The following is a 21,980-nucleotide window of genomic DNA, read 5'->3' on the forward strand; positions in this document are numbered from 1 at the left end:
GCAAGGAAAAAGTCATTGTCATATGCAACATGAGTTTTTTTATCGAAATCATGTTAAATATAAAAAAATGTATATTTTATCTCTATGAAAATTAAATAGACGTCTTTCTATTTCTTTATTTTTTATAAAAATATAGTACCATCTACTCTTGCTGAAGGGATTTTTTGATCACATGCCTAACTCTCGAGTTTGAACAATATTCTCTCTAATTTATAAAAATGGGTTTTTATATTTTTCCAGGCTAGATATTGGGAGAAACAACGGGACTGATTTCATCATTGACCCAGTTATCAACAAGGTCGAGAAGGAAAATCATAGAATCATCAAGCAAGAAATCATATGATTTATTGTAGGGGAAATCTTATATTCGTGTTGGTTTTTAATCATGGCGCTAATACGTATTCAAAAAATCGCGTTGGCAATAATAGATCGCAATAATAGTTGTAATTAACAAGCCATTTTCATTTCATTTGTAATTGAGATTGGTGATCATTTTTGTAGGTTTACTTGGAGTTTAAAAATCAACATTTATAAGATCTTATCTATCACCATAAGGAGAGAGATGCAAAACTATCATTCACAATATTTTTTTAAAAACATTAATAAGGTTAATTTAGAAAATAATTATTTGAAAATTTACCAAATAAGATGGTCTAGATTTTACTATTTAATTCGTTGACCACTTATGTAGTGTTTTCAAAAACATATTTTAATTTACAATTTTCAAACATTTTATTAATTAAAAGTTAAACTCTTACAAAAACTTTCTTAATATATAGATACACACCTACACCTAGACCTACAGGATACCATTCCAAGTAAACCGTATTCTATATAGTTGGTACTTTTTCAGAACAAAATATACAATGTTAATCTATTCAATTCTATAATTTGAAGCAAGCCAATCCCAGAGGACTCTTAATTTGCATAAAATTCGAAATACACGTTCTTGTTAAGCATCGATTTCAGAAGAATTTTTTTTTGAATTTCATGGACTTACATTCGATCATTAAATTAGTGCACCACACTTATCCAGGTAAGAAATTTAGACCAAAATATCAACATTTTTCTCAATCTATCTAAAAACAAGCTATGTAGTTATTACAATGAATTCAAAAAATAAACAATTACACGTTATTGTACAGGACTATAGTTCATCGATGCGCAGAGTTGCACTTCAGAAAAGCTATTTAAAGAGTGAAACAAAAAAATAGTTTCAAAAGATATCTCAACAACCAACGTGCTGTTGCCTTGTAACTTGGTTTCACGTACAAGGAACAAAAAAGACGATGAATATATCAAGTTATAGCTGACTTGCAGACGGGACACAATGTTCTCCTCTTCAGCCATGGATCAATACACTGTGACAAGTGAGAAGGGGGTTAGGAATTGGCTTTACCTACAAGGTCAAGCGGAAAATCTCCAACTATCTCCTCTCAGTTGTCTGACGGTAAAATATTACTTCACCAAGTTGCAGTGAAAACAAATATCACAGCTTTTATAGACATTTCAAGGCAAAAATAGACAGGATTACTTCAAACCAGAAGATTGTGTTAGTTGCATGAGATAAATTCAACTAAAATAAGAACTACAGTACACAGAATATTGGAAGCACACTCACACATGTAGAGAGACAGATTACAAATAAAAGTTCATAAGTCAGCACACCTAACTATTTAGATGATCACATTTTTATGTGTGTGTGTGAGCGAATGTAGGCAAGTAGATTGACATCTATGCATGGATGATTTAACTAAAGACAACGATAACTAGCATGCGACAATGGATAGGTGGAAAAGAAAAGCCTCGTACATCTTTGTGAAATTTGTGCAAGCAAGGGAGATGGCGGATGGTATCGCCGATGGTTGGAGTTTCAAGACAAATTGCACAAGCCTCGTCAAAATTGTCACTCTGCAAGGACAAAAATACAATAAGCAACTTAGAAACAGAAGATGCATGACTTAGCACAGGCTATTTCATTCACGAAAGAAGATGATACAATGGAAGAATCAATTCTAAAGATGATTGCCTGGACGGTTGATTGTGGGAGGCCATTAATCTGATGAATAGATGCACCACCATGATCATTGTTCTCGTCAAGAGCTAATAATGTTTCATAATCATTCCTAACAAGATAATGGTAAGAAAAGTATAAGCAGCCTTTAATAAACAAACGAGGATTTTGTAAAGTACCCACAAAGTGAAAAACAGAGAAGAAAACAAAAGGAAATCCAACAGACTTCAGACTTTAATGCTCCACAATTATACTACTTGACGAAATTTGTTGAAGATATATCTGTTCATGGTACGCGTCAAATAAGAAAGGAGTTTGTGTTTTTTCATCATGCCATCCATCTCTCAACTTTTAACAGTCTCGAATTCTTAATGCATATAAAACTCATAAACCGTGTACATTGAGTTTTTTAAAACTTCATATCATTTAAATCCAGAACTATCTCTTATGGCTCCATCATTGTCTATGATTGAGGCATAGCCTCCATACAGTTATCTAGCCACACAAAATAGAAGAGCATTTCTCCCTAGGTATTCAAAGTAGCTTCAAAATGAGGAGCAACCGCCTAATTACGCAAATCATGATGGCAGCATGAGAGTGGTTTTAGACAGCCGCTATGAAGCTTGAATAAAGAAAAGGGCGATCCATAATTTCATATCAAATTAGGCTGTCAACGAACATTCAACGTTGTTCTTCTGTGATCACTCCATCAAGTACTACTTCAGAGGTACCAGATTGGATCTATGACCCTGTGCTGACACTCTCTAATCATAATGGCGCACAAAGTCTCAGATAATACTCACTCGTTAAAATCACGATGAGTTATAAGGTTTCCGGTGCCGACTTCCATGTCACTGAAAGTCTCTAATGTTCCCAGAATATGCAATCTCTGCAAAAAAGAAAAATATTATTTAGGAACCCCACAACTTGGGACTGCATTATCAACCACACACTTGCAAATTATAAATTGTAGATTTGAGAGAGGAATATTTCTCATGATAAATTATACCGAGTACCATACAATATTTATACAAATAGTGCAAATCAATCACCACAAAATTAGGACTTAATCTTAGCTAACAAATCTCTTAAAAAACACCATTCCAAAATTAGTCTGATCTAATCCCTATAAATCCTCTCTATATTTACAATAATATCAAATTCCTAACTTTCATCATTCTACACTTTCCCTCAAGTAGATTGAAAATCAGCCTTGTCCTCAAGGCTGAGCTTAAGAATTATCTTCAAAGTTTTCTCATTGCTTGGCATCACTGTTCCAATTTGTAGACCTTTGATTGTTAATTTGAGCTTCCACCTTAATGTGTGATTTGTCAACCACAACACTGGTTGGGGCACAACAATCGATCTGTGGACCGAGTAAAGTAAAATGTTTGGAGAGAATTGTGCTGCCTTTCCTTATGATCTGAAATAATGCATCTTCTGCATTCAGAACCAATTTAGTGTAAAGTATGCATGCCCGATAGTGAAGAACTGAGAAAAGTTCTTCAGCTGCCATAATTCCCATACACAAGCCTGCATTACTTCTTGTAGAAATGAATGATAATCCGTTAATTATATGAAATTTCGAGCCAGGGGCAAGAACACAATTCTTCCCCAATTTTGCTTCAAAGATAATAGAATATGACAAATCCCACAATCCCACGGTTCCCTCATCGTGAAGGATCATACCTTTATCAACAAAAAATCCCTTAGTGGCAGCGTCAATGTTGCCTTATCTTTCAGATTTTACATTTTGAAAGCTCATCTTGTTATTCTTCTTGCGGACAGCAAATGAAGATACTCAACAGCTTGTTAAATTTCTTGATTATCTCATTGGCTGGACTTTTAGAAGTGAATCTCATTTTTATTACGAATGCCCGCTCTGTGTAGAATAGATTCCTAAATTGAGGCCTCTTGATGTTTCTAGATTTTCTTCAAAATTCTTCCGGGAAACTTCGATATTCATTGCAGCCCACAAAGGAGGCGACCCCTTAAACAGACTCTGTCCAGTACCCATGATGCACAACCCACTGCCACACGCCACTTTTGTACGAGTCGAGAGATCATTGACTGTAATGGAGCAAGATTTACATTCATTAAAGACACATGCTCCCCACTATAAGTCAAGAAAAACTGGACTGAAAGTGTCTTGAGTAAGATGCAAGCCGATATCAAGAAACTTCAAAATAAGAATCTGCTTGGAGGAATTTGCTATGGATTTTTTTGCTACGTGCAATTCAAGAAGGATATTACAAAGTTCTTGATAAGAAGACCCAGCGGCAGGACTCAGAGCACATTCACAAAAATCATGCTGCCTTAAGTGTCCCATTTTCATTGCCACTCCACACCCGATTAGGATTTCCATATTCCACATCAAATTTTTAACCCTCTTCATGGGACATTGGAAAAGTGCTAAGGAGTTGATTCCACCATCGTGCAATTCTTTCCCCTTAAAACATATATTCTGACTCAATTTCCTAATCGAACCCAAAGCAAATCCGTCTTGGTTGTAGAAATAAATCATGATACCTTCAGTTCGCTTCTCACTTTTGCAGATAAAGTCCAAAACCCATATGACTATTATTGGGCCCGGGTCTACTTCTCTTGTCCAAATCTCATTTATGGTCATATTAGTAGTCAGTGACATAGCCCAAATGACCCTTTTTCAGCCACAGCCCACCCTTGAACTTGCCAAATCCCAAACCAGACAATCAGCGTCTCTTCAATCAATAGCCTCCGCATCAATTTAACAAAACAGAATCATGAATTATTTTTTGTGCCAATCTGTTGCCCAGCTTTCAATATCCATCCAATCGAGTCTCTCCCATCGAATCCAAGTGAATTTGCTCTCTTGGAAACCTGATTCTCCACATCAGATCCGAGGTTTTCACCCCCAAGTCCCAACGATCTTTTCTCCTTTCTTTGCCTTGATTCTGGGATTTGACGCAAAGAGGGACGTGTCCATAATTGGTCTGCCTATATAAATTATTTGGGCCCAGTTTTGCTTGTGATTTACAGACCAAAAACTTACTTCATTATTCTCCCCACAATCCCTTTCATCCATAACTGAATTGATTGGTTCTACGTCCCATTTGAAGGTGGTAAGCCCATGGGTTCTCGTCCTTCTCCATAATTTATCTGTGAGCCCATTATCCACATTACCTATGTATTGTTCCTCGTCGTCATCAATCAAAATCTCCAACAGCCGACCCACCGCCATAAGATGACCTCCTAACCCATCCCCCATCAATATAGAAACAAGTTCATAAGGATCCGTGGTTTTCTACCACGATATCTTTTGATCACTTCTTTTGTAAACCATTTCCAATCCATGTTCGGCCCCCTTCACGCAATCGTTCGCCTTCGGAGAATCAATTATTTCAGATTGCCCCTCTCCATATTCCCATCAAGTTGAGTCTTTACCATCTTTATCTTCTTGTCTTAAATTTTTAATACTTGAGTCAAATAAGATCTATACTTCTCTGCACAATTTTGAATAATCTTCTCAGACATTTTCTTTGCATTTGGAAGAGCCTCCTCATTGTTGCTTTTCAAAATAGCAAATATGGGTTTTAATAGGGCTGAAGATTCATCCCCACTTTCTTCTATCACAAGCGAATCACTGCCTCTATGGATTCAACGACGACTTTTGGGTGATGAACTCTTACAGATCTAAGGAAGAGCTTAAACATCCTAAAAAGAGGTCACTTCAAAAGTTGGCCTTTTTAATTCAGTGGTCATGCCAGATTTTTACTATGAAGAAGGCTAGGGTTTTGAGAGAGTAGGCATTGGTACCATGTACATTCGAGGGAAGAATATTTCTCATTATAAATTCTACCTGGTACAATACAATATTTATACAAATAGTGCAAATCAATCACCACATAATTATGACGTAATCTTAGCTAACAAATCTCCTAAAAAACACTATCCAAAAATTAGTATCATCTAATCCATATAAATCCTCTCTATGTTTAGAATAGTATCAACTTCCTAACTTTGCTCCATCATTCTACATAAATTATATCACAAAAAATACTTTCTGTTTAGCAGCAAGATTCTGGGCATACAACTGAGAGAGTGAAGAAACGATATGGACCCAAATGTCCATACTTCCTCATGCATCAATAGTACATAATGGCATAAGATATGCCATCCAACTATAACTCACAATTTGCAACTTATTTTTGTGCAACAAGCAGCCTAAACATACACTGTTTAATAGACAATGTTAAATCAAGATATGAGCTGGCAAATCAAATAGCTAAATATCCTCAAAGCTAGCAGCAACTGTAGGCCCACACAAACAGCCAAGCAATCCTTCTATATAGATAGGTATTTCATGATATCCAAGTGCAAACAAGTAAGCTGCCATCAAATCTTCAATGATTGAGTGACCATCCAACAGTTATCATTACATCTCAATTAGCTGGAAAACTTACACAACCATTACTCATCAGATGCAAGGATGCAACAAAAGGCGAGTTCTGATTGTACAATTAACTAATCTAGCCTCTACAAGTAATACCCAAACTAGTATAGTATAAGAACATTCAGGTTATATATTAAACTTAATTTAACTGATTGTCCAAAATCAAATGCAAGACGAAACATATAACAACTCAACCCTACCATTTCAACATCCATATTTGCAGGGAACGGAGAAGTTCTTCCTCTTGACGGCAACAGAGTACGTGGTTGCCCAGGAAAACGACCCCTCAGTCTCATCATTCTTCCCAGTGTAGAAGCACGAGCTTGATATCCTCTACGCGAGAGGTTTGAAGAAGATCGAGAGTGGGATTGTCTTCGCAAATTGGACATCAACGAACCTCTCTGCACAGAGCACAAAAGCCAAAAAAAATCTCAACTAAAGTTTTTAGCACCAAAGAAAAATGATAGCAATAATACACGATTTAGGAAACAGCCAAATGACCAGAATATTAAGGTTGTCAAATAGATTAATACATGAATCAAGCAAGAAGACAACCATAGAAGGTTTATATGATGATAATTACATTCAACTCAAAATACAAAACATACCATCCATGTAATCTGGAATGCTATATTATAGACAAAAAGTTTTAATGTTAGGATGGCAATGGAAGTTCTATGCGAGCAAATGCACCAATAGAACAGGAAAGCGTTACAAGTACATAATCCATCAGCCAATCTACATTACAGTTAATGTTGGGTTACAAAAAGATAGTATATTTGAATAAGAGCAGACCAAATGCGATTATTAAACAAGAATAAACTGAACTAGAAATGAACAACTAGAAACAAGGTCCAAATAACAACTGAAAAAAATATTTTGTATACATTTTAAAGATGCTTGAGATACTTTATAAGAGATCACAGTGTGCCTCAAAATTCTAATGATTTTTTTTGATAAGAAACGAGATCATATTGTATACATAAAATCATGTAACGATTCCAATAAGCGGATAAGATATCCACCCACAGAGCCCCTAAAACTCAAGACACATCAACAATATACTAATCTCCAATTTCTGATTAAATCTATAATCGAGAATATAGCAATCTCTTTATGACTCCTAATCCACAAAGAAACAACAATCAAATATTTGATATCACAGTTGATTTATTCTTAATAATCCATTGAATTATCTAATATAAATAAAGCATGCTTAGAAAGAAACTGTTTACGATGTGCGCAACAGATCTTCCAACACAACGGGACAATGTCAATATACATGCAGATATACACATGCATGAGCACAAAAACATATCATACATATACTAGTAAATTTTAATAACGAAACAAAAGGAAGGTAAGTAAACAAAGGGAATGAAAATCCTGCACGCTAGATAAGTAGCTGAAACAATCACACAGTAAATAGATAACAAGGGTGCAGGATGAGCAGATTCCTGAAGTTTTCAGTTGTAGATGTTATAATTATTCTGCAACACAATATCTTACACTAGAAAAGGGGTGATTTGAATTGTCCTGGTGCTGCAAGACCGTAGATATGTGCGTATCAACCTGTCATCAATTTAAAATGCAAAACAGAAACTAAATTTAATGTCTAATCAGAGGCAAAAGATTTTGAAAATTCTGAGATGTAGTCTTGTAAAAAAGGAAGAAACTGTCTAACTCCAAGAACTGGCAAGTCATTGTACAGTTGTTCCTGAAGTTCGCGAGCCAGGAGCTCATCTGCTTCAACCTGTTTAGCCCTTGCAACTTCGTCATAAGTATTAGGTTTAAAATCATCAACATCAATAGTTTGATGTAAATTGGCCACATCTCTAGAAGTTGTTCTTGAATTTGATGGTCCTATAGATGAACTGAGAATCACCACTTCTGAATCATCAGAGACCGATGTTGAACATTCACCTGAATATCTCGAAGTGGTTCCCTGTTTCTGTCTTTTGATGAGCATGTTAGCGGAAGAGAGATACCTATTTAACTGTCCTAATCTAGCCCGAGAAAGGGGCATTGTTTGCCTTAAAGGAAGATCGGAAACATGCCCAGAGGAAAATAAATTTGGGACCTTAGAATCGTCATCATCAATAACAACACCACTTCCTTTCTCCCTTTTAGTCATCCTCTTCTCGTTGTGTTGATTGGCATACCTTGCGACATCCAGTTCCCTCTTTAAAAACTGTTCATCACCAGTTGATGAGGAACACAGTTCCCCGTTATGCGTACTTCTCCATTCACCTGATTCTTCAATGTGTTCACCTGAGCCCCTGACGTAATCACTGGTTTCTTTAGCCTTTCCACTGAAACTGGAAGAGCTCCTGCGTGCACAAAATATTCCTTTAACTACAATAATGCTTAAATTTAGAATTTAGCACATGATTTCCCAATAAAAACAAAACTTTCATGGTTAGACTGAAACTTAGATTGAATTTTCCCAGTGTGGGTTCCTATAATGTTTTTTTGATTAGAAACATTATTTTATTAAATTATCAAAGATCAAGTACAGTAGGAGCGGATGAGTGATCCGCAGTCACAAAATCCTATAATGTACAAGTAAGATGAAATTTTTAGTTGAGTTGAATTGAATGGAGTCCAAAGAAATGGAGTCTATATCACCTGAATCTTATCTGGTTGCTTCCCCCACAAGATTAACATCCACTACAAATCTATAATGATTCTCTTCTACTCTAAAAGGTGAATATTAAAAAATTAAAGCTTACTTCTCGATGTGCATCTGTTCTCTCCTGTTATTACCCGGGAAATTATACATGAAGATCCCTTTCCCGTGGAGAGCTCATTCAAAATAAAACAAATATAGAAATCTTAACTGCAATCAACATATAAACATGCAAGCATCTAAACTATACATCCAACACGATTTGATAGTGAAAGATGGAGTCATATCTCTCCAGATCTTTCTTCGTCTCCACAGGCTAGACTAGAAGAAGATAACTTTCACAATCATGAATTTCTCGAGAAACTAGATGAGCAAGAATCCAAGAATCAACAAGACGATAAAATTTATACTAGATGTTGAAATTATAACCTTTAATAATCAAAAGGTGCAACATATCTTGTCAATATATGTACCACAAAGTCAAGAAAATGGAGAAATCGAGAAAAAACGGCAGGCCTTTGGAAACTACATTAACAAGAAAAATTGAAAGTTGTGGGAGAAAGAGACCGAACTTTTGGTAAAAAACATAAAGAGATGGAATCAACAACCATGATTATTCATAGACATTGTTACAGATTTCATTGTAAAGATGTACAGACTGGAAGCACCCTTGGTCCCCAATTGCAAAAAATAAATTCAAAACATTCAAAATATCTGAAAGTCTACGAAATAAATACCTGCTAGGTAAATTCTTGTTTTTTATTTCAGGGTCTTTTGAAGTGCATGGATACATAATCACTCCTTTTCCCTTTCTGGTGTGGGAGTTGTGACCTTCAGAAACCAATTCCCCGATATCAAATGGAACAAGTGGACCTCCAGAAGTTATAGCATCATTATTATCATGTGCAAAACAATTATTTCTTTTCCCAGCCAACTGTTTCACCTTAGCTATGTTATTGGGTGATATACATCCATTCCGCACCAATCTCTTTTGCTTGTTTACTCTAGGTGAGATGATGGGTTCATGAGGAAGAGAACCATCGTCACCAGGTTTGTTTCGAGCATTGTCAACTAACTCACTGAGCTGTCCATAACCATTATTTGAAATAACTTCAGTCAAATTACCTGTTCTTTCACCGGCACTGCTCCGCACAGTCGATCTCAACAGGTCCTTAAAAGAAGAAGCCCCATTTGATATTGCTGATCTTCTACTGCAGTCAAATCGACCACTGCCAGGCATTCCACCTGGTAATATATGTCCATGTTCAGGACTATGCAGACTCATTTCTGTCAGATCTACAAAACCATCTTGAAAAAAAGAAGAAGAACGAGATTTATAACTAAATGATGGCTTTTCTATTTGTAGATGCTGCGCTTGACTAGAATCATCTCTTTGGTCAGTAGGTGCCTTCTTCCTAAATAAGAGAGGGCTTTTAGAGGAAAATGAACTTGCCATAGAAAAACCTGCAGAATTAATGGGGTGTAGGGAGTTGCTGGAACTACTAGCACATTTTGGAGGATGCGAAGACTGCCTTCTGCTTCCATTGTCAATGACCATTGACCGGGGATTATTTTTAAATGAGGATGAACTTGTCACAGAAGGAGCTGCAGGATTCAAGGGCTGTAACGTGTTGGTGAAACTGCTAGTACTTTTTTTAGCACGGGTTGATAGTTTTCTGCTTCCACTTTCCAAAACAAATGGTTGAATTTCAATCTCTTTTTCACAAAAAATTTGCTGTACAAGATGAGAAGGGATATGTGAAACATGCCTTTCCTCTTTGACACCACTCCTCTCATTAATCATTCGTTTAGCTAATCTATCGGGAGTATCGGGTACATCCACCGCATCATCAGTGTCCACTGGATTCATATTCTGCAGGGACAAACCAAGCCATATCGATTCAATTTAATAGACAACAACTAGGAACATTTGAAACAACACTTCTACCGATTATCTCAATAATTCACATCCTCCAGAGTTCAAAACATCGGAGAATTGAGGGATCGATAGAATATATTTCATAAAATTAAAAAGAAATGAATCATATACCAAATTGGAAAGAATCAAGAGAAAAATGCTAATGCTAGTGCGACAGCTACATGCAATGTTAACACTCCTGAATGCTAGTGGTATAGGTTATAAAGATATTCCCCACAATAGATAGGAGATTATCCTGATCTCTGAAAAATTGAACACTAAACACCAACTGCAGCTAATATGGCATTCGAAATAATCAAGCCCTATTGACAGAAATCATTAGATAATTACATGCTTCATTTTCTATCGAAGAAACAATCACAAACTCTATAAAATCTTAAATCAACCATGTAACTCATAACTCCAACGGAACGACTGAGGAAAAGGCACATATTACCTAGTACAAAAAAACTAAAAACAAGAATGAATCCCAGAACAAACTAAGTTATCAACAAAAAGAAGCCTAAAGATTCAGCCAAGATAAACTCCAAGGGGTATCAAATGATAAACTGGAATTCGTATCCAATTTAAGATTTAAAAAAATTATCATGGATAAATATACATAAACATTTTTTGCCTTCTCCACTTCTGGGTAAGAAATGAAAAAGTTTCTGTACAGTTTCCAGGATCGACGAACATTTACTTCCAAAAAGAAAAAGAAAATCATATCAAATTCAACATTTTGAATTAAAAAAAAAACCTAAATTCATTCATGATGTAAAATAGAAAAGAGAAAAAGGTTCAGACCCTTGTGAACTTAATGCCCAATGGAAGGTTGAACTCAACCTTACTGGAGAGATGGAAAAATATATCAAACACTAATTTCAAGTCCTGGAATTCCACGATAATTTAACAATTAATTCCAGCAATACGATTTTATTGCCCGACGATTAACAAAATACACCCCAAGGATCACTAAAACTATTCAGTTTCTCAAGAATTCGATTCAATTAATTAATTGCAAACATAAATAAATGCCGGAAAATAAAAAATTTAGAATTTAATGCCAAACCTCGATTATCTTCTCGTACCCTCGTCTTCCACCTTTCGGGACTTCGAAGTTCTGAAAGATGGCGGACGAGATTAATTTGGGCCCACATTTTTACGGTCCACGGCCCAGAAACACCGTTCCCATAATTGACACTGAGCCCATTAAATTATTTGGATTTGCAAATTGTGAACTTTTGACGACATTTTATCCATCTGTTTCAATCTATAATATAGAGCAGGGCCTCCCACCCCGCCTAGCCTGTCAATTCGACCCGACCCAACCCAATCCGTCACGGGTTAGACTAGTCTATATTTTCAAAAAAAATCATATTATGATATAAATATTTCAAAATTCTCAATTATGCATAAATCATTCTTTTAATATAAATCTTTCAAATATTATCAATCATACATAAATCATTTCAAACTATACAAATATTTTAAAACTTGTCAACTACGCAAAAAGCATTCAAAACCAGCTGGTTAGACATACGTACTGCATGTCTAACATAAATTAGATAATACATAAATATTATAAAATTTATAGATGTAATAAATATTGAAATTGATAAATAATAAAAAATTGTAAGTGATTTTTATGAAGACATTTTTTCAAAAAATGGAGATTCTTACATTACATGCATCTAACTAATTTTCTTAAATATTAGAATTTTGATTTTGAGCGAAATATTGACTAGTAATAAATAAATAGTAGGTATCTTGTGAGACGGTCTTACGAATCTTTATCTGTGAGACAGGTCAACCTAACGATATTCGCAATAAAAAATAATACTATTAGCATAAAAAATAATATTTTTTTATAGAGGACTCAAATAAGAAATCTGTCTCACAAAATACGACCCGTGAAACGGTCTCAAACAAGTTTTTACCATAATAAATTGCTCAAAAAATAGGAGGAAGTTAAAAGGATATTTTTACAATTTTGAAGAGTTTCGCAATCACACCACAGTAGTTAGTTCAGCGTGGGTTTGCTCGCATGGCTGCCAAAATCATGACCGAACCCACCTTTGTTTAATGGCGGAAGAGATTGACCCGACGAGTCAAATCCTACATGAAAAACTCTTACCATAAAATTTCTCATTTATTTTAAAAAATTCACAGATTCAATCCTATTTCGTCAAGAAATCGAAACTCGAAAGATTCCACCACAAACACTAGACGGAAAATGTCCAATAAAATCCCAGATGACGAAAGATTTTTTTATCCGAGAGTGGAAAGCATAAAATTATATATTTAAAAATAAATAAAAAAAGTCCAATAAAATCCAAAGCCAATGGTATTGCACGAAAATGGGGCGAAAGTAAAGATACATCGACACCGAGTCTCAAGCACAAGGTTGAATGATTATTCTCTAGTCAGCCACATCTTTGGCTACAAAAAAAATGGATTGGCTCTAAATTTTCTCTATGGAAGATTCACCTCTTCTACTCGTCGGTCACACAACCTTGCGATGCCGACTGCACACTCTTGATATACTGAAGTCGAAACAAGGAAAACAAAATCGAAACAGATCAATAAAAACTCAAGGTTGCATTTAGAACAGAGAAATTGACAAGGAAAAATAGATTTTGATTAGCTGTTGAAGTTGAGTGATTTGAAACACATAACATAATACACACATACCTTGTATAGAACTCCCCGATCAGCTTTGTAAGCTGGTTGAGTCCATCTCTGTCTTCGCTCGTTTAGCTCCTCGTCTGTTAGCTGTACGTCCAGTTTCCTCTTTTGAATATCTATCGTTATAATATCTCCGTTCTCAACGAGACCAAGTGGACCGCCTTCCTGAAATTCAGAGTGGGTATTTCATACATAATTATATAGAAATGCAAGTAAAATCAATACAATGTTGGGATTTCGGCATTACTTTTTGAAGGAAAATTTAGATTGTCGACGAAGAGAGTAAAATTTAGTATGTCTAATCTACCAAAGTAACGTTTATCGAGTATGATCGTCTGATATTATAGCAAACTTTCCAAAACAAGCCACATTCTTCAAACAGTTGAGCATAAAATAATAATTAAACAAAACTATATTTTAATCAAATAGCATGAATAAAATTTCTCAGCGCTTGATAAGTATCCCAATTGTATTAAGCTTATCCTATTTTGCGTTAACGTTTTTTTGATATCAAGATAATGTTTAACGGTTTGACTGACTTGTTGGACATTACAAATTACCAATCACCTCACGAGGGAGAGATGTGAATGGTGACAAACTTCACATACAAGAGAAGAAGTTTGTAAAAACAATTTAGTTGAGACTAATGTACCTGAGCCTCAGGACATATGTGTCCAACCACATATCCATGAGATCCTCCAGAAAAACGTCCATCAGTTAGCAGTGCAACTTCCTGCATGAGAAAAAATAAAGGGAAAAAATTCAAAGAAAAAGCCAATGCATCGAAGATGGCAAAATTTGTGGCAGGAAAAATCACCTTGCCGAGACCTGCACCCATTATTGCACTTGTAGGGGTCAGCATTTCTGGCATACCTGGCCCCCCTTTGGGCCCCTCCCCTCTGATAACTACAACTTTCCCCTGAAAAATAATTACCCAATATGTAGTATCGTCGTTTTTACATCCAGTTAAGTCAAAGAAGCTTATTTAATTTTTCTTTTTGGCGTTTTATTCTGTATGCATAAAAGAAGGTTTCCATCGAAAGTAGACATGTTCGAGCCTTTTTTCGATATGCCCCCATGCCTAAACACTATCAACGACGATAGCTGAAAGTAATGCAGAATACAAAAAACATAAAAGGAAGCAAACTCTTACCTTGAAACTCTCAGGGTTTTCTGAGATAGCTGCAATCATAGATTCTTCTCCTTCAAAAACAAGTGCAGGCCCTACAAAGCATATGTTCAAGGATTTGTTCATACTGTAATATGAATAAATTACCAGATAAATTCAAATCCGAAACGAAATAAGAACAGAATAAACTTATAAATGGTTGTTGTCAAGTGGAATGCATTACCAGAGAAGAATAACCCTTCTTTCCCCGTTATCTTTGCTACTGAACCTTCTGGTGCAAGATTTCCGTATAATATTTGAATGTGACCAGTTTCTTTGATGGGGTTTGTCAATGGTCTGATTATTTGCTGGAATCAAAAGACAAAAGGCAGGCTTCATACTTGCATCGTAAGAAAAAAACAGCAAGTTACGAAACAAACAGCCCGAAAATAAAGGATTTGCTGAAGCAGAAGCTATACCTGATCTGCAGGCATCGATGGATATAGCTTAGCATTCTCAGCCAAAGTTTGTCCCGTGACTACAAAAGGTCAGTAGAGTTAGAAAATCCCAAAAGCGAGAAAGCATAGCTTTGCATTATCAAGCAAATGCCAGAAACATACCAGTAATACAATCCCCATCTAAAAACCCAAGCTCCAGTAAATGGCGGATGATTGCAGGTGTACCACCAATCTTCATTAGGAGGATATAGATTGTTAGCAATATTTCGTAATAGAGGACCACCATAATCTTGCATTGTCAAACTTTGAAGTACCTTGTGTACATCCTCCATTACATATTTGCCACTAGGCTTGAGATCTGCAAGGAAGGGAATCCTATCACTGACCTTTTGAAAATCATCAAGTGTCAACTGCAAACCTACGGACCTGGAAAACATCTTTCTATGAGCCACTTAGATGACAAGCAATATCCAGTAGTCATAGAATTTGGCTGTACTCACTTAGCAATAGCAATTAAATGTAAAACAGCATTGGTAGATCCACCAAGTGCCATGACCATGACCATCGCATTATGCAGGGACCTCGAAGTGATAATGTCTCGAGGTTTTAAGTCCATTTTAATCAAATCTAGTAAGTACTTCCCAGCCAGGCGGCACTCATCCAATTTTAGAGGGTCTTCAGCAGGGGTCGAAGAACTTTTGAAATAAGAAGGGAAAAAATGTTTGAACAGTTCAAATAGAATCATTAGACGTCAAAGAACAATTTCAGGCTTCCAGCAAGCCCTTAATAATGTTGTTTTACCTGTAAGGCAGGGACATTCCCATTGTTTCAATAGCAGAGGCCATTGTATTTGCAGTATACATTCCACCACATGCCCCTGCTCCAGGACATGAATTGCGAAGTACATTTGTCCTTTGCTCATCATTAATTAAACCACTCACATACTCTCCATAAACCTAAAGACTCAAAAGCATCAGATTTCATCAGCCATTACCAAAAGAATAAAAAGAACAATGAGAAGATAAAACCAGTAACTTGGCGAACTGTTTCATTATTACATTGTCCATGCACTGATGGTAAGAATTGTTGCAAATATGAAATGTTGACTAGTAGGACAAGGCGTCCTTACAAACAATTACAGACATCACTTTAAGAACCAACTCAATTTAATTGGCACATGATTGCTTGCAATAAATGCAATCTGTTGCAAATTAATATATAAGTTTCTGTGAATAATAAAAGTTGGTGAGTGCAAGTAGACATATAAAGGATGAGGAAAAAAAGTACAGGCAGTAAGTGGCACAGGTAGAAATAGAAGACGAGACTGAAGTGGGTTTAAACCAACCACATACCTGGAAGGCAGATACTATGTCATATATGTGACCTTGAAAATGGCCAGGCTGCATGAGAGATATAAAGAATTAGCTCTATGGTTTTGTTATGCAAACCCCATAGGTAACAGCAAATCAAGTTGGAGACCTTTTTCCGTATTTAACGACAAACTTTGCAACGGCATCTTACATAATCTACAGTATTTCATGATTTACTAGGACCACATGATATCTAATGAAACTTAGTTAGTTCACGAAAAATCTTATAGTAGTGTAGTATTGCACAAACATCAAGGATACGAAGTGATCGACAACACTAGAGATGAAATAGATAGCAAAGCTCTCTCACCTGCCTGCTCGATAAAACATATCACAAGCACTAGGGAAAGCATTCATAATTCCAAAATCAAGTACAAAACAAAATTTCTATCTTCAAATAAAAAATTTACAAAGTACATCAGCTTCTATAATTTGCACCAAAAATCAGGAATCAGTGCGCACATTGTGATTAAAATCTATAAATTCACTTCACTGGTGTGCACCTTTGGAGTAAAATGAGTCACCTTTCACAGTGACTTGTTTCACATAGAACATGACACTGATAGAACAAAATCAGTAACAATAGTTCTCAAGATCCAACCAACCTTTATAGTTCCACCATAAACCATGATACTTGGGCGGTTCAGTCGTCCCATGGCCATAATGGTACCTGGCATCTGCAGCATAAGGCCCCATTAAGTGATATATTTAAGGATTTAGCCCAACAAAAAAGGTAAAGTGAACAAATGGACTACAAATTTTCAGTTACAGATCTTTTAATCAAAAGTTGGACGAAAAAACAGAAAGCTATCGTTACACTTCATAAAAATAGTAATATTACGAGCAACCATTGAAACATACGCCTATACTTTTGCTTCCCCTACCAAATTGTTATTCACCGATTAATATTAAATTAGTAGACTATGGGCCTGCTGCTTTTGACGATGGTCTTCCTCCACCATCTCTCCACCAATTTTAAGCGTCTCTGCACAATGCACAATTGCATTGCTTCAGGGTGCAGATACAATGGCTTCCTCACCTCCAATGCTTAAAAAGTATCAAGACTCAACCTTGAATATTATATTGCCAGCAAAAGATCGTCTTCTTTCCAAATGTAAGCGTGGAGAGCCAGCAATTGATCAAAACATTGTATATTTCACAAGCCAAAAAAATTTAATCATCAAAAGATCTATAATTTCTCAATTTCGAATAAAGTCGCATCACCAGCTAATGAAAGACAAGAACAAGAAAAATTCTAAAACCCAATGTTTCACACCTCAAACCATAAAAATCATTCACCTAAGGGCAATAGAATATTCAATGACAAGTAAAGTCTCATTCTACCTAATCATCCAACAAAAAAGAAAATAAACAACAAAATCATAGTTAAAAAGAAATGCGCTTTACATACATTTTTATCACAACCAGGTATGGAAATGTTCCCATCATACCACTGAGCAGCCATTACAGTCTCAATACTGTCAGCAATCAAATCTCTTGATTGCAAACTGTAGCACATCCCTCTAGTCCCCATTGATATAGCATCACTAACACCAACAGTATTGAACCTAAAACCCACCATCCCAGCCTCTTTAACACCTTCCTTGACAGCTTCAGAGAGCTTCAACAAATGCATGTTGCAAGTGTTCCCCTCGTACCAAACCGACGAAATGCCCACTTGAGGTTTGCGTAAATCATCATCGGAGAGGCCCACGCCGTACAGGATGGCTTGTGAGGCACCCTGCGTTTTGGGTTCGGTGATTCTCGAACTGTACTTGTTTAGTTTTGTGTCAGTGGTTGGTGGTGGAGGAGAGGCGACGGTCTCGGAAGTGGTGGTGGAGGAACGGATGATGGAGCAAGGAGCTCTAAGGTGGGGTGATGATGGTGGAAATCGAGCCCCGATGGAGGACGGCGTCGGCGACGGGGCGAGGTAGAAGGAGCCTAGCATGGCGGTCGAGCGGCGGCGCGTGGAGTGGGGGGGTTTAGTAGAGGGATTAAGATGTTTGGTAAAGCAGAGGGTCTCTCAACAAATGCAGTAGTGTTTGGTTTCATTTTAATATAAAATTACGGGTAAATAAATTGGATTATTTGAGAGATAAATAATTATAGATTTTGTGCATTAAAATTGTTAAATTTGAATTAATAAATGTAAGGATAATTATCAACAAATAAATATTAAAAGATATAATTTATAGAAATACATTTTAAGAATATAGATTTTTGTTAAGTAGTGAATGAATTATATAAAATATTTATGCTATGTATAAAACTCTGATTAAGTATAAAAAATAAAATGAATAACATACATAAACAAAATTTTACAAAATATGTGCAAAAAAATTATAAAATAATAGTTTCTAATATGTAACATATATTATTTGGTATATTAGTGTTCCTTGGACCACCTATTTACAAAAGTAATGATTAATAAAAGTCCCTTTTATATATATATATATATATATATATATATATATATATATATATATATATATAATTTTTATCATCTCACGACGACGAAATTATATTTATTCAGAATACATGTAATTTATTTTACAGCTATTTCATGTAATTAAAATAAGTTCATGAATTTCAAAACTTGAAAGGGAGGTCCACTTGACATGGTACATGCAAAGTATCTTTTATGGTAAAACATTATAGTTGGAATGACCACATCAAATTTAAATATAATTCTAAAATCTACAGCGAAGGTAGTTGATAAAATTTAATTCTTGGAATATAGTAATAGAACGATGATATTTAAATCACCAATTAAAAAGCACTTATTATCATTCCGAATCATATCAGCGGAATGATATCAGCGGAATGAAACATGCACGTTGCGTGTGTATGATATAATATATGAATTATATGTCGATAATTTGATTTTTTTTTTACCAATTTCGTGTGTTGTGAAAGATAATTGACAGAAAATAAAATAAATAAATATTGGGATGTATTGATTTAATTCGGAAAACATTTTTATTACAAAAATCATGAAGACGCTTTTCGAAACAATTTTTTAATCTTTTTGTGGCTTAATCAATTTTAACGTGGCTGGAAAATGTAGGAACTGGCTGTTTGTTCATTTTTCGAGACGGTATAACAAATCAATTTTACTAAAGAAATATTTTATTTAAATCCTTATGAAAAAAATTATTTTTATATAAAAAAACATAAAGATGCTACAGTTTTCCAGGATCCGGGTCAGTTTGGGGACAGCCTGGCCGGCTGGCCCAACTGAGAGTCAAACTTTAGGGCCATAGGCCCATAAAGAATATATGGACTTCGAACTATGTAAATTTTTTAAAAACCTGATTCTTTATATGAGACAATACCAGCAGATAGACACACGCCATACTAGACTTATGTGCTTAACAGTCCGACCCATTAACACTAAATTAGGTGCACTGTGCTCCGACAAGTATAAGGAAATAAAATAGTGTATTAGCTAATAATTATAGCTTTATGATCTAGTGATAAACGTTGATCCTAACAGAATATGAAATTTGAAAACCAAACATCACGCTCATGGATGAATTTCATAAATATTCACCCACAACCCAATTGATAAAGTTTAAACTTGAACCAAACATGGCTCCAATTAATCTCGATTTAAATCATAAAGAGTAAGTATAACATATTTTTATCGGTGAATCTTGATCTGAAACTTTCGAAAAAGTCATTAAAATCATGTAAAAATATCGTTTGAACGTTTTTTCAGTGCACCTTGTTTGTTAGGTACTGCTGGATCTATTATATATAGGCTATAGGTTTTGGGATTTCGGATTTGAAAGTGAGATATCTAACTTTTCCATGTATGTTTCTTAAGAACAATTGTGATCAGTACAAGCTTCTTGCAGCAACATTTAAGATATGTGAGCTGGAGTACGTTTTTGAAAAGCGTGTGTGTGTGATGCTATTTACTCTGGATAGGAGTTCATTCCAGGAGTCCTTTTTCTTTGTGAAGGCCGTAACCTCCAAGAATTCAAGCATAAAAATTCGCATAATGTTTCAGTAAATTAACTTTTTTCTTAAATAGAACCTTCTATACTAAATATCTCAAACGTCGTCGTCTCATCATGTTAAAAATCGTCAAAATAATATATCATTTTGACAATTTAATCACGAAATGAAAGTTTAAGTTTAGAAAAACAATATCTCATCAAATAAGTTCATGAACCTCAAAATGTTAATTCGGAAAAATAGAATTGCTCTAATAAAATAAAACATGTATTAAATATTTTTCCTTGGATTTCTTTTGCGTATGAAAATAATCCTCAAATACACGTATACTTTCAAAATGCTAAAATAAAAAAAAATAGTATAATACCGAAAACTTTAATCTCAAATATAACCATCAACATAAAATTCAATTTTTCCTTAACAATTCATTTCATAAAAGACTCATTTAATTTTATGAAGTGTGACTCATAAATTTCCACATAAGATTTATAGTGGTTCGATTGAACATACCAAGATCTAAGTTTGCTTGAGCAGCACCAATCTTAAGGCCAATTGCGCCCAAAGCCCGAAGGTTTGGCATAACAGCATCGATCCGAAGATCGATGCTCAAAGCCAGTAAATTGGCAGAGCAACACTGATCTAAAGATCGACTTTCCAAACCGATAATCATTCATAACTTGGTCATAAATCATTAAAAATATTTGATTAAATATTTGCGTAATTGGCTGCCCGAAAAAAGAAAAGGAATGATTGAATAACTAAAGTCTGAAGTATCACAATTTTTTCTTGCCATACCACATTCGTCACACAAACAAAATTTGAGAAGTTTATATATATATAAATAAAATTTTATCACATCTAATATAAATGCGCCACCTCATCACTGGAAATGTGCAGCATAGAAAATATATATGTAATATCTATATATATCTATATATTTATATATATATATATATATATATATATATATATAATTAAAATAACATATTTCGTTAAAATATAATATTACGAATATTTATTAGTTCACTAAAACAAATATATTCGAGAAACTTAAATCTAGAGTAACACAAATAATAATTTCGAACTATACAAGTATTTACAATTATTTTTGTAATTAATTTAAACAAATAATAAATAAATAAAATTATAACTAAAAGTAATTATTTGAAAAGAAAAAAACTATTTTAAAATTCGATACAATATATTTTGAAGAAAAAAATACTAACAACATTATTATAATACATTATTATTTTAAAATAACGTGTTATGATACTTAAAAATATTATCAATAATCTAATTAAATAGTTTGTCAAAATATTTGGAGAAAATTACACAAAAAGAAAAAAATAAATTTACCTAAATTAGTTTGAATAATTATCTGGTGGGACGATATCACAAAT

The 21,980-nt window shown here is 34.8% G+C and overlaps 2 protein-coding genes across 2 annotated transcripts; both read right to left on the bottom strand.

Moving 5' to 3' along the window:
* Positions 1-1,064: 1,064 nt before the first annotated feature.
* Positions 1,065-12,082, bottom strand: LOC140813461 (uncharacterized). Its single transcript, XM_073171929.1, has 10 exons — positions 12,066-12,082; positions 11,801-11,884; positions 9,813-10,948; positions 8,131-8,776; positions 7,956-8,018; positions 6,647-6,847; positions 2,818-2,903; positions 2,030-2,126; positions 1,813-1,911; positions 1,065-1,361 (listed from the first exon to the last, which is right to left on the bottom strand). The coding sequence occupies exons 3-10, from the start codon at positions 10,943-10,945 to the stop codon at positions 1,299-1,301; spliced, it is 2,388 nt and encodes a 795-aa protein (XP_073028030.1). The 5' UTR covers positions 10,946-10,948; positions 11,801-11,884; positions 12,066-12,082; the 3' UTR covers positions 1,065-1,298.
* Positions 12,083-13,322: 1,240 nt separating this feature from the next.
* On the bottom strand, positions 13,323-18,660 carry LOC140814331 (dihydroxy-acid dehydratase, chloroplastic). Its single transcript, XM_073173281.1, has 14 exons — positions 18,029-18,660; positions 17,223-17,294; positions 16,600-16,647; positions 16,049-16,203; positions 15,748-15,942; positions 15,562-15,673; positions 15,410-15,479; positions 15,269-15,327; positions 15,034-15,157; positions 14,835-14,905; positions 14,499-14,600; positions 14,334-14,414; positions 13,688-13,846; positions 13,323-13,539 (listed from the first exon to the last, which is right to left on the bottom strand). The coding sequence occupies exons 1-14, from the start codon at positions 18,563-18,565 to the stop codon at positions 13,489-13,491; spliced, it is 1,836 nt and encodes a 611-aa protein (XP_073029382.1). The 5' UTR covers positions 18,566-18,660; the 3' UTR covers positions 13,323-13,488.
* Between the last annotated feature and the right edge of the window lie 3,320 nt (positions 18,661-21,980).

The sequence above is a fragment of the Primulina eburnea genome, chromosome 15 (genome assembly GCF_022965805.1).
Source record: "Primulina eburnea isolate SZY01 chromosome 15, ASM2296580v1, whole genome shotgun sequence".
Taxonomy (NCBI): domain Eukaryota; kingdom Viridiplantae; phylum Streptophyta; class Magnoliopsida; order Lamiales; family Gesneriaceae; genus Primulina; species Primulina eburnea.

Coding starts and splice junctions, on each gene's coding strand:
- LOC140813461 (XM_073171929.1), bottom strand. CDS start 10,945: ATGAATCCAGTGGACACTGATGATGCGGTGGATGTACCCGATACTCCC. Junction 2,127..2,817: donor ACTCATCGTGATTTTAACGA/GTGAGTATTATC, acceptor TTATCTTGTTAG/GAATGATTATGAAACATTAT. Junction 1,362..1,812: donor TGCACAAATTTCACAAAGAT/GTACGAGGCTTT, acceptor CACTTGTCACAG/TGTATTGATCCATGGCTGAA.
- LOC140814331 (XM_073173281.1), bottom strand. CDS start 18,565: ATGCTAGGCTCCTTCTACCTCGCCCCGTCGCCGACGCCGTCCTCCATC. Junction 16,648..17,222: donor TTTATGGTGGAACTATAAAG/GTTGGTTGGATC, acceptor TCTCTCATGCAG/CCTGGCCATTTTCAAGGTCA. Junction 15,674..15,747: donor CATTTAATTGCTATTGCTAA/GTGAGTACAGCC, acceptor GATGTTTTCCAG/GTCCGTAGGTTTGCAGTTGA.